The 17,313-nt window shown below is 46.2% G+C and overlaps 1 protein-coding gene across 2 annotated transcripts in view; it reads left to right on the top strand.

Moving 5' to 3' along the window:
- Positions 1 to 4,319: 4,319 nt before the first annotated feature.
- Positions 4,320 to 17,313, top strand: part of EGLN3 (egl-9 family hypoxia inducible factor 3) — a 28,252-nt gene continuing 15,258 nt past the window's right edge. The window contains exon 1 of one of the 2 annotated variants that reach the window (XM_085225188.1): positions 4,320 to 5,068. In XM_085225188.1, coding sequence (XP_085081314.1) covers positions 4,712 to 5,068 — 357 coding nt within the window. In that variant the 5' untranslated portion in view covers positions 4,320 to 4,711. The remainder of the gene's footprint in view (positions 5,069 to 17,313) is intronic. The other variant, XM_085225189.1, reaches the window with a different exon arrangement.

Here is a 17,313-nt window from a genome sequence, read left to right as displayed (position 1 = left end):
AAAAATCCTTTTAATACTAAGAACTTTTTGGTGTGGAAACTCTTTCTGAGGGCTGTCTGACTTGCAATCCCAGGCAATACACTCAGCTCAGCTACAGCTTTAATCTTCTGGCTGGTGGGTTGATATTGTCTTGGACAGACTGTGTTTTATTGTGGTGCACTGAGACAGACTTACTTCTCTGTAGTTGGGATTTACTGTTAAATCCCAGAAAAACTTTGCTTTCTGTGGTAAGAAAGGATATGGTTCTGCAGAGAAATATCTGCTTTAAAAATGAATCTGTTCAAATACAAACAGAACGTTATTTAGGGTATTTTGTATTTCCTTTTCAATATAAGTGCTGTATGTAGCTCTTGTCATTCTGAACCACAAAGGTAAGATAAATCTCTCTAAAGCATGAAAACATATATATATGGATTTTAGCAGTCAGATTCCTAAAAAGGAGTTAGTATTTAAGTATCACTGTGTTTTTGTTTTACAAAAATCCTGTATTAGCAATGTTTACTGCTTTGACACATTTTCCCTGATGCTAGCTGAACTTTGTTAGTCCTAACATCATTAAAGACTTGTGGTGTTTATAGTTGGTTTTCCCAAGAAGAGGATTTGGAAGGTCCTCACTGGATCATCCATTAACAGCCATCAACAGCCTCTCACAAATGAGGTGCTCTTCAGCAGCTGTAAAACTGCTAGGGTCAAAGCCCAGCCTCAACTTTATCCGATGTAACTAACTCTGAATCTGGAACACAGGTTCTACCTGAATCCTGAACTCACAATCCATCCAAAGCTGAAACACAGACTGGAGGGGAGTGGCCTTGCAGGGAAGATGCTGAACTGCCCGTGCCTTCCCAGAGTCTGGTTTCCCCATGTCTCTATCCCGTTCTTAGCATGGTTCTCACAAGGTTTGACCTGAGACAACTCATCTCAGAAACCTGGCAGAAAATTACTCTTTCTGAATTGTTTTGTTTAGGAGTGCTTTTCTGCCACCTTGGCAAGCAGCACTGGTTGTGGATGAATCTGAGGTGTGCCAAAGCAAGTGCAGGAAAGGTGCGGGGGAAAAGACGGAACAAGTTGCTGGATCAGCTCAAGCTGTGACATGTACCTTTGCTCTTACATCTGCTTTGAGGATGACATAATATTAATGGTGCTGACAAAGGAGCTTGAGCAGATCTTGGAGTTGTAGTTGAGGGAGACATCGCAACACACCAAGCTGCTATGCCTTCTGCCAGAAGCCACTGGTGACAGAAGACATGTGTGGGTGCAATGCTTTAGCTGCGGCAGGGCAGAACAAAGCCCCATGTGCTCAGGTATGAAAAACTCATTTTTCAGTTTCTAACTGATATTAAGAATACTATTCCCCTTTCTCCCTCTGAGGCTTTGGAAATTCAGATCTTGGTACTGAAGCACTTTGGCTTCCAGAGAGGAAGAATCTGAAAACAGCATCTTTAAAACTCTCTGCTCTAAAGGAATATGCATCCATAAACTCCTGGCTATAAATACATCACTGTAACAAGGTGTCTAGGCTTCACTGACATCTACTAATTGTTCCTGTCCTTTAAAACACATCTCCCCAGAATCACCCTGCCTATGTGGTGCTGCCCTCCTTCTGTCTCTGCACTCCCCCAGTATACTCTGGAGGCAGGTGCAGGGGGTGGAGGCACACACTGCAGAGGTGCAGAGGGGTTTTGGAAATAAGCTTCTAGAACAGAATCTAAGGAAATACAGATATAATTTTGGAGAGGAAAATACAAGTTTCCACAGCATAGGAGTGAACAGAACATTGCATGGCAGAGGGATAGCTCATATATAATTGAAAGATGTATGGTATTTAATTAAAACGTGGTGATGCCCACATGTCTGTGATACATGCACTGCAAACAACCCTTGTATGTGTCCACAGGTGCAGGTGACACCATGAGTTGCCTAAGTGCACACCTGATTCATGCCTTTATTGATGACCTGTGCAACACTGTTACAGAATATGCTGTGCTCTGCCCTACCTTTGTCTGGGGACTGTGGAACAGATCTAAAAGTACTCAGGAAGGTCACTGCCTGGTCTCACTCTGGCTCTGCTGTTCCTCTTGTCAGGAAGAGCATAGTGGGGACTTCTTTGCTTCCTGCCTTGGAAGCCCCTGGCTTAGCTTGGAGCTACTGCAGTCATAGTCCAGCATCTTTCCAGTGTTCTTGTCACTTGTTTCTCCCTGTGGTTTATCTTCACGTGAAAAATTAATGGGTTGGCTGTCACTGTGCTTTGAGTGCTATTGCAGGCTTTAGGGTGTAGGAAGAATCAAGCCATTCTTCAAGAACATAAGCATGTTGCCCACCAGAAACCCAATTACTGGTGACAAGACACAGATTTTGTCACATCACAAGTTTGACGTGACAAAAATGTATGAATGCAACAACGCAACAAGAATGTTTCCTAACATGTCCAAATTCATCACATTGGTATTTTGCAGCTGAATTCATCTTGCAGCCCTTGCTGATTGCCAAGCTGCGTGTTGTTTACCATGCCTGGCTGATTTTTTGGATAAGCATTTAAGGAATCAGAGTTTTATCATACTAATTATAACCCACTTTAACATGGGTACTTAAATTGAGCCGAGTCCTTGGATAACCCACAGCTCACTGCACGTGATTATATCTGATAGTAATACTTTGCACTGGTCTTGGGCAGAAGTGTCAGGGAACAGCTCCAGTGGAACAGGGGTGTTCTTGTTGTTAGGCATGGGGATGCAAGGAGGACAGGTGTGGGATACACCCACCTGCTCAGGCCTCAGGCACAGGCTGTCTGTGGTCTCAGCAGGCAGCCTTGCAGCTGAGTTACAGTAATCCCCACTATCACTACAAGCTGAGGGGTGAAAGGATAGAGTGCAGCCCTGCCAAAAAAGACTCAAGGAGGCTGGTAGATGGCAAACTGGACGTGAGCCAGCAATGTGCGCTCGCAGCCCAGGATGCCAACGATGTCCTGGGCTACATCAAAGGAAGCATCATCAGCAGGTACTCTGCTCTGGTGAGACCTCACCTGGAGTACTGTATTCAGATGTAGAGTCCTCAGTTCTGGAGAGACATGGACCTGTTGGAGCATTTCCAGAAGAGGACCACAAAAATGATCCAAGGGATGGAACATCTTTCCTAGAAGGGCAGGCTGAGAGAGCCGGGGCTGTTCAGCCTGGAGAAGACAAGGCTCCAGGGAGACCTGAGAGCAGCCTTTCAGTATCTAAAGGGGGGTGATAAGAAGGAAGGGGACAAACTCTCTAGTGGGGCGTTATGACAGGACAAGGGGAAATGGCTTCAAACTAAATGAGGGGATATTTAGATTGCATATGAGGAAGAAATTTTTTATGGTAACGGTGGTGTGGTACTGGTTGTTCAGAGATGTGGTGGACGTGTGGTCCCTGGAGGTATTCAAGGTCAGGTTGGACTGGGCTCTAAGCAATTTGATCTAGCTTTAGCTGTTTCTGTTCATAGTAGGACCAAACATACCTTTAAAGGTCCCTACCAACTCAAAAGATTCTGTGGTTCTGTGGTTCTATGACCCCAGACCTGATGGTGAGGGAAGAACGTCCTGCCTAGATGTGGCCTATTGGGGTGAAACGGGACAGGTTCTGGCTTCTGGAGGGCAGCTGATCCCCGTGACAGCACCACACGCAGACACAGTCACAGTCACAGCCAAGGCCACGGCCGTCTCATTGGGGAGGTGGCTCTGTGGGACACCGAATGAGGAGCTGATGGCCTTGCTTAGTTGAGGGGAGAGCAACGCGGCTCGGAGCGGCTGTACTTAACTGACCCCGGTGTACCGAGAGCACAGCCCGGCCGCTGTCTGCTTTTTGCTCTGACTGAACGGAACGTGAAGCTCAGCCGCGACGGGCTGCCTCGTGTGGTTCTGGCGGTACAGCGGCCAGCAATGCAACAAGCCCTATGGGGTGGATAATTAGGGGAAGCGCTGTTTTATTATAAAATCTCTCACGAAATGTTGTGTTCCTTGCCCTGAGAAGCTGCCCTGATGCCCCATGAAACGTTTTCGTCCGTTGTTGAGACTGCCCTTGCAGCCGCTTCGGGAGACGAATAGAAGCGGCAGCAGCAGCAGCAGAAGGCCCGTGGACATTCCGGACTCGCTCGTATCCGCGCCGCGCCGCGCCGCCGACATGCCGGCGGAGAATTCCTCAATGGCGCTGGCCCCGCCCTCTCCACGGAGGGGCTGTGCTGGCTGCCTGCAGGCCACGCCCGCCCGCTCGCACGTGTGGAAACGCTCGCCGCTTGTTCCCCTCGGGCAGGCTCCGCCCCCTGAGCGCCTATTGGCTGCAGTGGATGCAGGGGGCGCGGTGCAGGCGTGGCCCTCCGTGCCGGGCGGGCTCCACCCACGTGCGGCGGCGCGGCGGGAGCGGGCGGGCTGCGAGCACACATCCCGCACGTAGCCCGCGTATTAATCAGCGCGGGGCCATCTGCCGCCCGCTCCTTAAAGCGCTGGGGGCTGTGGGTGTCGTGAGAGAGCGGTTCGGTGTTGTGCGGTAACAGCGATATCAGCGCGGGGCTCCGACAGCAGCGTCGTCCCTGAGGTGCGGGGCTGAGCCGAGGCGCGGAGCTGTGCGCAGCCCGTCCGGGAGTCTGCAAAGTTTGGTCCCGTCCCGGAGTCCAGTCCCGGCCTGGAGCCGGCGGGCATCACCTACCAAGGCGGGTGCCTGCAGGGCAGCGGCGCGCCCGTCCCCGCCGCGCCATGCCGCTGGGGCACATCATGCGGCTGGACCTGGAGAGGCTCGCCCTGGAGTACGTCGTGCCGTGTCTGCACGACATCGGCTTCTGCTACCTGGACAACTTCCTAGGGGAGGTGGTGGGCGACTGCGTGCTGGAGCGGGTGAAGCGCATGCACCGTGACGGTGAGCTGGCCGACGGGCAGCTGGCTGGCCCCAGCCGCGGTGTCGCTAAGAGGCATCTCCGCGGCGACCAGATCAAGTGGATCGGGGGCACGGAAGAGGGCTGCGAGGCCATCAACTTCCTTCTCACGCTGATCGACCGCCTGGTGATGTACTGCGGCAGCCGGCTCGGCAAGTACTACGTAAAGGAGCGCTCCAAGGTAAGCGGAGCTGCTCGCGGCTGCGGGAGGTTCCCCGGTCCCGGCCTGGGGATGCCCCGTCGGGCTGATCCCGCGGCGCCGCTCCGGGCGGCACCGGGAGCGCTGTCCCGGGGACAGCCGTGGCGGGCGGGGAGCACGGACGGCTTCCCGGAGTGGGGCCTCGTCCCTGGTGCCGCTCCCTCGTCCGTTGATGGCGTTGTGCTGTGTCCCGTCGGCACCTCACTTCCCAGCTGCGGGAACCGGCACCGCCGTTCTGGGAGTACCCTGCCAGAACAGCCCGACCGTGAGCTTGACTGTTCTTCAGGGACTTGGTCCAGGTGGACGGAGAGCCCCTCCGTACGCGGCTGGATCGGGCTGCTGGGCTACTCGCGGCCGTGCGGCTGGGCTGTCTTAACTAGTTTCAGTGTTCGTGCCAGTGTCCTACAGCTGAAGGGGCTATCGCTGCTCCCTCCGGGATTTGGCACAAAGTAGGAGATGCTCTGTCTTAGTGCGGCAAACTTTTTTTTTTTGGTAGGAGAGAGTCTATATTTTGTTCTGAAGCTCTCTTGTTTGGGAATGGAGAGAACCCCTGTGTATTACCGTTGTAGATTTCTTTCCAGTGAAATTTGTCCTTTTTATGTCGGTAACTAAGTTTGGCCTAACTTCGTTATTCTGTCCTTGTCTTGCTGTGGTGAAGCAGGCTGGTTTGGCACCAACTTTATTTCTTTGTCCTGAATATTGAAAATGTCCTTGTTTCTTTTTCTTTTGTTTATTAATTTTCTGACTTGAATTCCGTAATATGTAGCATACTTCTAAAACATCCATGCCTTTTTTGGAAGTGCAAGAAATAAAAATGATTATTTTTTATTTTTTATTTTTTTTAATTAAAAGACAAATGAAAGATTAAGTATTTGGTTGGGTCCTAACTTGCAATGAACTAAAGGGATGTGTGATTGGTGATGAGATTCTTTTTTTCTCTACAGAAAAATGAAGGAACTAGCATGCCATGTTTATCAGCTGCTTGGGAACACCTTAGAACCTGTGTGTTGGAAGGCCCCCCCCACACTTCCACACAGTGATGGGAAAAACGCAAGGCTAGAGCACGGTTCTATTGTGCAGCCCCACTTAACTGCCCATCAATCTGGTTAAAGCTTGGGTAGATTTAGTAAAAAATGAGTGGACCGGTGTTCACTTATTTGTGGTGTAAGGAGGTATAAATACCCTGTCTGATTGGTCGTGCATCTAAGGGCATCTCAGATCCTTCTCTGGGTGGCTTCTGTTTGCCTGGCTTCTGAAGGTGCAGTGCTGTATGTTAGCAAGGTATCTGGGGAAAAACTCAGCTAGATGTTGGAAGACTGCTGGTGCTGGCTGGGGAGAAGGGTCTCTTGGGACGTATAGTCTTTGAAATGAAGTTGTGGTCCTGCCACAACTCTGTGCCAACAGCAGTAACACATGACAGAACTTGTTTTATAGATAAGTACCAAGCTGCTTGCTATCGAGTCTTTTGGCCCCTGTGATTCACCAAGGAAGTATCAGACTCCAAGTAGTATGTGAAAATGCTGCACAACAGCATGAGATTGAAAGGGGCTCAATATGTTTTGCAAAACTAAATGCAGAGAAATTTCCATCTGAAATTAAAAGAAACCAATCCCTTAATGATAATAATATAAATGCCATAGATATGGGAGTAGCAGCTGTCATCTGTAGCTGGCATGTGGGACACCTTTGCCAGGAAGATTATTCCCATGACTAATCAAGTGACTCCTGCAGTGCATGCAGGCTCCCACGTCACCTATGGACATTCTCCTTCCACCATTAAACTAGCCCTTTTTGCTTATTTTCTGAAGACTTGTGAACACATGCTGAATTTAAAAGTATGATTTTTTTTTTTTGTGTGTGTGTGTATTTTGTTTTATCAACTATGCACAGAAATGGATGCTCAGAGAACCTCTCAGAGGGAGATGTTTCTAAGCAACTGGGCCAACACTTCTTAGATAGAGATGTGCTATTATTTATTGGTTTGGGAAATAAATGTTTGACAGATAGGGCTAAGAGTTCCATAGCAATCTGTTGAAAGTGTAAGCCTTTGGCTACATGGTGACTCCTTGTTGTGAAAGTAAATTGGCCTCATCGTGATTTATATATTTAAGTTTTTAAAATAATAGTATGTCTTTAATCTGCAGCCTAAGTATTGTAAAAGTAGGAGAAGTTTTCTTAATAAATGAACTTTTATGAGCTAAATGTTTGCTTACTGTACTGTGCTTCATAGGTTTCATTTTTTCGTAGCTAAACAAACGTCAGAAGGCATGAAAGACTCTTGTACAACAAAGGAAGCTTTCCTTGCACCTACATAAGAGAAATGAGTCAGAGTAGGATTTTGTTGTTTCCATAAGGCTTTCAACACCATTGCAAGAAAGTTGAGATTGCATCAAAGAGAATGGATGGAAGTTACCCTTTTACAAGTGTACCGGATACATTTAAGAGCTGTTGGTTGATATTTGAGGGCTGATAATGAAATGTAACCTTTCATCCTTGCAAAGCAGTGATCCAAATTTATCTTTGGAACAAGTTATATTTAAAAATATTAGCTGACATGGTTAAAAGATAAAAATAACCAGATAGCATCCTTCTAGATTGCTCTTCTATTGCCGACCCCACGTAGTAGTAGTTGGCTTCTGCATTCTCTTAAAGTAGAGTTTCTATTTGGTAGTAAAGTAATTCAGTGGTTCCCTTTTCACAGTGGATAATGTCTGAGGATCTTGCCAAGATGTATTTGAGCTGGGTTCAGTCTTCTTGGTATGAGATTGACATCCTTGCACAGAGACTCTCTGGCCCAAGGACAGATGTCATATTCTGATGACCTATCTGCATGCTGCAGGAACTCTGGTACTTGGTAGGGAGCGGCTGGCTGGCTGGAGCTGATGAGCAAGGCAGTAGCATACCCTGTGAGGCCAATCACCTGGAGTGCACTGAAACCAATGGCATCTCAGGCGCTGCCCATGAAGTGCTGCAGCATCTAGTTCCTTCTGTCCCAAAGTCTCTCTTGGTGATAATTGGGTTCTTCAGCAGCTCTTGGTGCTGGAAGTCTTCCCATCTGTGAAAGGCATGAGCCCACCTGCATGTAAGGCGTGGAGGTGACACAGGGGCCTGCCATGTGTTATGGAATGATCCAGGGGCAGGTGTGAAGTTCTGTATATGAAATGTCTTGTGAAAAATCTCTGTGCATTATAAGTAAAGAATCCAAGGCAACAATAGTTAAAAAATAAAATAGGGTAATATTTGCTTACAGATACAAGAAGTGTGAGTTTCAGATGGGAAGCTGCAGGTGCACTAGTCGCTGTGGAGTTTGGGGTACTTGCCCTTTCAGCAGCCTGAGTGGTACTGCAGAGCTGAAGGAGCCCTGGGTGTGTGCAGTCTTTCCAGTGGGATGCAGGGGACCTTGCCTGTCCCTGTGGGGATGTGGCTGTTTCCCTGTTCACACTTTTCTGGAGAAGAGTGGCGTTTCCTGCAGTCAGGTAGGGTGCCTGATTGATGTCTTCTGCCAGCATCTGCTGCTCTGGGCCACTTGTGCCAGGTCAGCACTGAGGCCCAGTATGCACTGTTCCCACAGAGGTGAGGGCCTGACAAGCTGGCTTGGTAGAGCTTGGTGTGGACTCTGTACCCTGGTCCTGGCAATGGCACAACCTGCTGCATGTCACTGATACCCTTCTGATGCTGTTGTGAGTTGAAATCTATGTGAGGGTGACTTGTGGGGGACCTAGAGCTGGTGAGCCAACTGGCTGCAAAATGAGGCAAGAAGCCCTAGTCCTAAGAGCTGACATCTATTGATGAAAGCCCAAGGCTGACATTTTAAGCTCAGAATCCAAGTGATACTGTTCAATATCAAGTATATGGCCTGAAGTTAAAAAATGTTTTCAATACAAGCTTTGTTTGCTTAGAAATCCCTGTGGGATGTGAACTCTTCTGAAAACTGTGCTTCAAAAGCTTACTGTGGGCTTTTCACTCTTCTTCTGGGACACTTTCTGCATCCTCATGATGCATACCTCCCAGCTCATGAGTGACAGCTGAAAAATGAGGCAGGTCCTTCTTGTGTGTGTTCGTAGGTAGGTTTTGAAACCTCCTGAAACCAAGATTTCTGTTCCTGAGGATTTAAGAAATACATAAGATGTCACAGATTGGGTTTTTTTTCTTCTTCCAAATTCATCGGATCAGATAATGAGACAAAACAGTTTTGTATTTATTTATGAGAAAAAGAAAAATTCTATTCTATGCTCATAACAATTCAATTTCTGTCCATTGCAATTAAAACGGGAAGAGACACTGCTTTTTCTGATTTGAGGTGCAGATGTAAGGAGCAAGATAGCAGAGCTGAAGATCTGCCTATAGAAATATACTGGCTCATTGTTCTTCACAAAGGATTTTTGATACTTGCTTAGCAGCATGCCTTGCAATTAGTTGACAATGGGAGGTCTGATGCATACTGCCATCCAGAAGAAATATGCATAATTTTTCTTTCTTTTTTTCCTAATCAAATGCACATGTTCTGGCATAGTGGGTAGGTAGGTTCAAATCTGTTCTTCTGGCTGGCTGCCAGCAGAGTCCAGAGCCACTGGAACTGTAAATACAGCAGACAAGTCGTTTTATGATATCAGACTGAGGAATTCGGCATTGGCAGGGATCCTGGAGTGGTTGCTTTGGCTCCATGTCAAAACTGATGTTTATATCTGTGTTTGTCAAGCAAGATTAGTTAGCTTGGTTAATTATACACAGGAATGTATAATTTTTACTTGACAGTCAAAGCAATAAAATGAATATAAACCTGGGTATATTAGCTTGCTTTTGTTTTTCATCAAATTATTCTCAATGACTTTTTTGAAAGTTTCAAAATATGCTTATTTTCTGCAATCTATCAGCAGGGATAGAGTATTGGCAAAGCAGATCAAAATTTTACAAACAGTGATGCATGTACCCATAAGTGAGCTCAGGAGCATGGGTGGCCTTGATAGGATGTTAATGGAGCTTGGACTTAAGCTGCTTATAAGCCACTTCACTTCAACACCTAAGCTTAGTACCTGTTTCGTGTCATCGCTCCTAAGAACCTGAGTTTAGTGCACTGATGATAGGCTTACTTCATGGCAGAAGTGGAGAAACTGCACCGTCCTCAGTCAGCGTGGCATCAGAGCCTCTGCCAGCAAGTGGCTGCTGTTGGCCCTCCTGCCCAGCCCTTGCTAAGGAGAAGTCTGAAATCACCCACTGGTCTCCTTGAGGAGCCTGTCCCTGCACTATGCAGTCAGGATGCAGAGGAAGATAGAAGATGGCCATTCCTGCAAGAGAAGGGAAATGAGTGGGGGTTAGATGGCATGGAGGGCATGGTGTTTGTGCATGCATTTGTAGTGTCAGGGTAGTTTATTCAATATTTTTCATGTCTGTAGTTTTGCAGTCAGGCAGTGCTTGGTGAGAGTTATTAGACTCCTGAGCTATATAATGATGGCAGAGACGTGAGGTTTTTCCACAATCTTCCACATACTGGTAGCACGTCTTCCTCAGTACCTGCCTACCCACTGCAATAGCTGTTTTGGTACCAGTCCATTCCAGTGCTGCTACGTCAGCTTGTAAAGCCAGAGACTTGCAGGTGAAGCCATACTGATGTGCATGTCAATATCCCTATTACTCACAAGTCCTAAGTAAATAGGTGCCTCTCAGTTTGTTTTTTGTATAAGGGCTCATTGCTTGTTAGCTGTCAATGTAAGCCTCACCCAGCTGTGTGGGGAGGAATGTGGTAAGCAGGTGGCATGAATGTCACTTGGGCCATGGTGTGCTTGTCCTTTGGACTCAATAGGTGTGTGCGGCACTGTCAGGCACAGTGTCCTTGGGAGAGTTGCTAGGGAAAGCTGCGGGATTCAGAGGGCAGTGCCCCCCACTGCCCCTTTGCCTGGCAAGGAGAGATGAGCTGACAGCCTTTTTCCAAGGTGGTTATTAATGAACAATTGAGTTCATTACAGCTCAGTGCTAATAACAGCATACATTTAAATGAAGATGCATTGATGCTGGTAACACTGCTGCAGGACAACATGTACGCAATAAAGTGAACTTGTTCCTTTCTATTAAGAATTCCAGCTGCCTGTGCTGACCCTGATGTTCTTACTTGATGACAAAGTAAACTCTTGTTTCATCAACTTTCAGAGTTGCTTGATTTGCACAGCCTTATCCTGGATGTTGCCTCCTAAGCAATTGTCTTAGATTAATCCCTGGAAGCCTCTTCTCCCTCCCTTTTCTCTTCTGCTACACCTTTTCGTCTTCTAAACAGAACTCTTTTTTTTTTTTTTCTTTTTTTTTTTTCCTATCAGCAGTGATGGTGGTGATGGGGCTTAGCAGGCTGCCCAGGGAGGTGATGGAATTACCCTCCTTGGAAGTGGTCAAGAACCATGCAGATGTGGCACTGCATGACATGTTTTGGTCAGGATGGGCTGGTGGTTGGACTGGATGGTCTCATTAGTCTTTTCCAACATTAATGATTCTATGATTCCTTCCCACATGTGGAAGGGATGGGCAGAGGGAAGATAAAATCAGAAAGGAGGTAAAATCACAGTGACTCAAACATGAATGCATTTTTAATAGATGAAAATTTGCCACTTGCTGAGTGGACTGGGCACACTTAGAGATCAACACTTACCAAATATTTCAAGATGACTCTTACAAAGTACTTATTATTATTATTATTAAATACTTTTCTAAGAAGTTTTCTCCTGCTTCTGTTTTAAGGATTGCCTTTCCCTCATTGCGTTACAGGTAAAAAGTAAGCTGTCCTTTGGCACCAGCAGGTCACAAAGTGCTTGTCCACCTTGCAGTGGATGGCTTGTGAGAGTTAGGAGGTCAGGAAGGGAAGCTGGTGAGTAAGTTTTACTGATTTTAGACTTATGGAGGAGGATATGCGCATGGCAACTTGAGGAAATTGGGAGCCCTTCATTGGATTTATCGTGACTACAATCCTTCTGTTTCAGTGCTGAGAACTGAAAGCATTGTTAGAATGCTGCCAGCAGAATAAGACTCCCTAAGGATCTGGAAAGGCAACAGGGGAGATGTAGGGTTGAGGTGCTTTTGGAACTGCTCCTGGTACCTGTGCAAGGGCAGCTGATATCCCTTTGGTGGGCTCAGGGTTATGAATAACTATTGCAGGGTGGCTTTAACAAAAGGTTTTGATTTACGCTTTACATTGGGTAGCAATTTGTTTCAGATCTTTTATTGCTTTGAAAAGAGACGACAGGGAGTTGGTCAGGAAAGCAAGAAGATCTCTCTAGATGTTTAGACAGTGAGGAGGAGGAAGAAAAATAATGAAGGAAGCTCCTGCCAAGTAGACTGGCTCCTGCTGCTTAACTATTCACAAGCATGCCATTCATACCGCTCCTGCAGTGGTCTGGAGAGCTGTAAGCCCCCTTTCCCTTCTGTCACTCACTTACATCTGCATCTTCTGTCCCTCATTGACAGAGGAGCTCTTCCCCACAGTCATTTCTTTGTCATCATTGTGTTTTGATAAGATGCGCAGATGAAGAATATCAGTGCCATCACAAAACACTTAATGGAAAACATCTGGTCACAGAAGCAGCTCGTTGCTCTAATTTTGCACAAGTAAAGTAGTGCAAGAGATTTTATTGAACATAATGTTTCCATGAAAGCTCAGAAAACATTTGTGCTACCAGCCACCCATGGCACAAATGAACTGTAGATTAGAGGAGTGTATATAGCACACTGTCTACACAGTCTGGAAACAGTTTGCCCAAAGCTTTGTCAGCTGGAAATGGCAGAGTAACCACATCTTTTGGCATACACCAGGGAATTGCAACCTACTTTGTAGCAGAGAATAACTTTTGAAAATATATATATTAAAAAAATATATGTGAATATGAAGTGTGTGTGTGTGTGCGTATATATAGTTCACATCCTTTTTATCAGGATACTCTTTGCTTTCTTTTCAGATCTGACTGGCCAAACAAAAAACGTTTGCATTTTTTCACTTATCTAAGTCATAATAATCTTTGCATAGACCTTATTTCTTGCACTGTCACTTTTTAAATACAATTTGATAAGACAAGATAAATGTTTCTAAAGGTTTGACTCCACATCAGGAACTCACTGAAGCTTTTTTTTTTTTTTTTTTTTTTTCCCCAAAGTCCATTTGAAATCAATGGGTCTGAAGCACATCCTTTTGTGCTTGGCTTGGACTGTGTTATGGTATTTAGACTACTTCAGGAAAAGTTGTGATTTCTTGTTCTGCCCTAATTCTTCATCTGTTTTGTCTTGGGTTTGAGACAGACTTTTGTTTGCTGCTTGGAAGGGAGTAGGGAGCCTTTCTTGATAAAGGCTAAGTATGCACGCTGTTCACACTGTAGATGGCAATTGGGATTTGTTTCTGACTTTTGTAATTGTTTGTCTTGCAGCAAACCTGCTCATATCAGGAGAGGTATCCCAGCAGTGCATATGGGGAAGTATATGCTGCCCAGTGGGGGCTGGGGAATGCTGCCTGAGTGGGGAGAGCCTGGGATGCACAGCAATGTTTGGCAGTTCGCTCCACGCAGTGGGTGCTGGTGGAAAAACATCCAAAACTTGAGAAATCTGATAGGAGTGTGCTTTTTTTTAATGGTAGTTTAAATCTCAGTTTTCAACTTTCCCATTCCTAGGTTAAGTTGTGCTTGTTGTTTTTGCCGCTGCAGACTATGTAAAGTGTAACTGCACCTTTCCCTTCTACCAGATTCCAGATAGGAAACTAGAAGTAGTTTGAAGGCGGAAAAGGGAGGAGCTTCACTGTAAGTGCTGTAGCATGTCCTTCCATTGAGGTATTCAAATCATGGTATCTGATTAGCCATGCATGTAGAGAACAGGGTCCCCCAGGATGTACTGATAACTTCATTCTTTATAGTATTTACCATTGCTTCCATTTTCCTAAGTTAACGTGAGTTCTGCTTTCCTCTGGCTGTGCAGCATGTGCACGGTGTCTCTGGAGCTGGCCAACAGGAAGGGTCACTGCCTGGTTAAGTATTTTACATGCTTCCTCTTTGCAGAGGAGCAATGAGAGAATTTGCAAATGCAAGTCCTTGCTGGCAAATGTACTGTAATTTAACATATGATAGTTGTCAAAGGCTGACATGTCAAGGTTTTGCATTTCACTTATATTTCCAAATACACAACTTGGCACCTAACTAGTGACTTAGAGGTTCAGTGCCTGCCTGACACTTACAGAGATAATTTCTTGGCAAGGATGAAAATGTTGTTGACCTGTATATTGGTGGTTTTTTTTTTGTTTGTTTTTTGTTTTTTAATTAATATGCCTGCAAATGATAGAAATACTTCCTATTTCTTGTTCTTCATGTCACAGTTGTCTTCTGCTAGGTCTTGGTTAAAAGTCTGTCTGCTTACAATCCACAGAACAAACTTCAGCTAAGCGCGATAATTTGGCTGCAGTTAGGAAAAACAGCAGTTATGATGATGGTGACCAGAAGTAGAAATTGTGTCCATTTTACTCCCATGCCCACTGATGCTTCCATACTCCTTTATATCTGACTGGCCCCCATATATCTGTATTCCCCCTTGCCAGGGGGTTTCCTACTCCTTGCCATCTTGTCTCCATCCCAACAAGCAGCAGAGGTAGGCACAGGGCTGCTGGCCCTGGCTGCCCAGGGAGCAGCTCCCACCCTGCCCTGTCAGCCACACCTGCAATGGCTCTGAGGACACACTGCTCCCATCATGCTGGATGCCAGAGAGGAAAGCCTTTGGAAAGGAAGAGGAAAATGAAGGGAACAGAGCCAGAAAGACCTCTTCAGGCTTTCTGCATCCTCAGGAAACGTCCTGAGCCCACACTAGAGACCACACCTCCTGCTCAGCGCTTGCAGTGCTTCCTGCAAAAACTACCTTGCATGCTGAGAAACACTATTATTTTAAGTCCTGGTTCCAAATTCTGTCTTGAGACCTTCTGTAGTCTGTTGCTGTGGGAGCTACTGGGTAAGGCTGCAGGAAGCAGCAGATGAGCAGAATGAAGGGGGCTGGGAAGGAAACTTGCAGCCACGGCCACGTCCTACACAGAGCCACCACTTGGCTAGTGTGTCTCTGTGAGTGGCCATACTGCCATACTGTCAGCCTGTGGGGCTGGGCTTTTTTGTCAGGTGGTGGCAGCATAAATCTGTGGGAGAGTCTTGATCAGGAGAAAAAAAAGTGGGATTTAAGCAGACTGAGTTCACATCTGGGCTCTGGTACTGCCTGGCAGCTGGGTTTTAAGACTAAGCTTCCTCAACTGTAGATCGAGGGCTTTTGTAAATGGTAACATCCAACTGCAAGGGTGTGCAAATAGATGGAGCTCCATTTGCCTTGTGCATTCGTATGTGTATCTATGCATGCTTTCTTTGCTAAGGGTTGCGTAGTTCCTGTTGATGCACATCTTGCTGATATGAGCATCAACTGTGGATGGTGGGGTGGGGGCACAACCACACTTAAATGGATAGATAGATTTATTTATTTACTAATATGTTTTTATTGCCTAACCTTAGAACAGGTGTATAGCTATATCATCATAAACGGCCTTGAATTTGAACAGCTTCTCTCTCTTTCTGTGTAGAAAAGTGCTGTGTCACTATGTACACGTTCACCCCCTTTTATTGCACCCAGACTCAACAGATTGCATTGGTGTGAGGTACAAGGGTAGCCAAAGCAGGCAAAGCCTTAGAGATAAAGACTGCTTATGTTGTTTAGGCACAGCAATATTACTTCTGATGGTAATTTATTATAGGTAGCTTTAATGAGTTTACCCATAAATATTAATTTACACAAAGTCCTGTGCAGGGTAAGTGTGCTTGTTAGCTAGGCAATGTCCTTCACAAAGGTGGGGGGATCAGGAGGTGAGTGAGACAGCTTCATTGCAAAGTTTAGGTTGGAGATAACTGGTTTCATCAATTAGCCTTAATTTGGCAATACTGCTGTGATAACAAACACTTGAAAACCATTCAGCTCAGTTTTAGTGGAGTAATGTCTGGGCAGCCTTAGAAGCCTGAATGGCTATAAAGCTTTGTGAGCAACTTTCAGGCACTTTTAGGGTACTGCTGTGTGACAGTGTTTAGTCTGGACCCTGCCACCTTTAGTAGCAAGGAGGGACACATGCTGCTGAGACGGGGTGAAGGGGAAAGTCTGTCCCCAGTGAGGTCGTCTTCAAGTTGGTGGTGGTTCACAGCCACCTTTGGGGTGAGATGTTTGAGGAATGCACAGCAGGTGCCACCTAGCAGGTGTTAGGGGATAAAGCTTGTGGGCAGCACTGTTCACTCACCCTGGGCCCACAGGTTTAAAAGTGAATGACAGGTAACAAAGAAAAGGAGCTTTGGCCAGCTCAAGCAGCTCTGATAGCAGCAAGAAACCTGTAAGGACTTGCTGTGGCAGCTGTCTTTCTTGGTCTTTTTTTAATGCACCCGTAAGAGCTTTGAAATACACAGAAGCCTTGAAATGTTGCAGTGAAAATCGTGGTGTAATCTTCTGGGTGACTAGTAAGCAGCAGAACTGAAAAGGTCTTAATTCCTGACAACGGATGTAAGAATGGAATAGTAAAGGAGTTATGACCTTATCTTCTTACAAAATAGGTGGGAATATCCCGTGGAGGATGTATTTGCTGGTTGCCATGCCTTTATTTCCCACTGGGAGCCTGAACACCAAGGAAATCCTTACATATTTCCTTAATGAGCCCGCACTGACGAATCTCCTTTCTGCAGGGGGTGGCCTTCTCCCTGCCCCATGGGGCTCATTACAGAGCTTACTACATCTGTGCTGGATGTGCACCTGCACTGGATTTGTACCCATGCTGGATGTGCACCCACATTAGATGCATATGGAGCTTTCTCATTAGTGCTGGTCATCCTAGTTTACTTCTTGGGGGAGAGGGATAGCAAAGTAGTTTTCTGGGTGATGAAAGAGACCTTCAGGTACAGGCAAAAGTAATCCAAAAGTGCAGCATCACAGGACACTTTTTTTGAAGCACAGATGAGCACAGATGTTTTAGCCTATCTGTAAGAGGCATGCAGGTGTGGGAGACCAGTGAGACCCAGCAAAGAGAAGCTCCCTGCTGGTGCGTGCTGCAAACATATTTTTTTTTCCTCTTCCCCCCACAGCTTCTCTATGAAGTGTACTCTGGAGGAAAGTTTGCGTTTGATTGCCGATAGCCTCACGCTCTGCACGTAGCACTGTCATTAAGCCATCATCTTGCTGGCCGGCAGCCAGGGCTCGGCAGCCGAGGGTGG

This window comes from Meleagris gallopavo, chromosome 5, assembly GCF_905368555.1.
Source record: "Meleagris gallopavo chromosome 5, MGAL_WU_HG_1.1, whole genome shotgun sequence".
Classification (NCBI taxonomy): domain Eukaryota; kingdom Metazoa; phylum Chordata; class Aves; order Galliformes; family Phasianidae; genus Meleagris; species Meleagris gallopavo.
The sequence above is the reverse complement of the archived record's forward strand: the minus strand, read 5'-3'. Positions and strand labels throughout refer to the sequence as shown.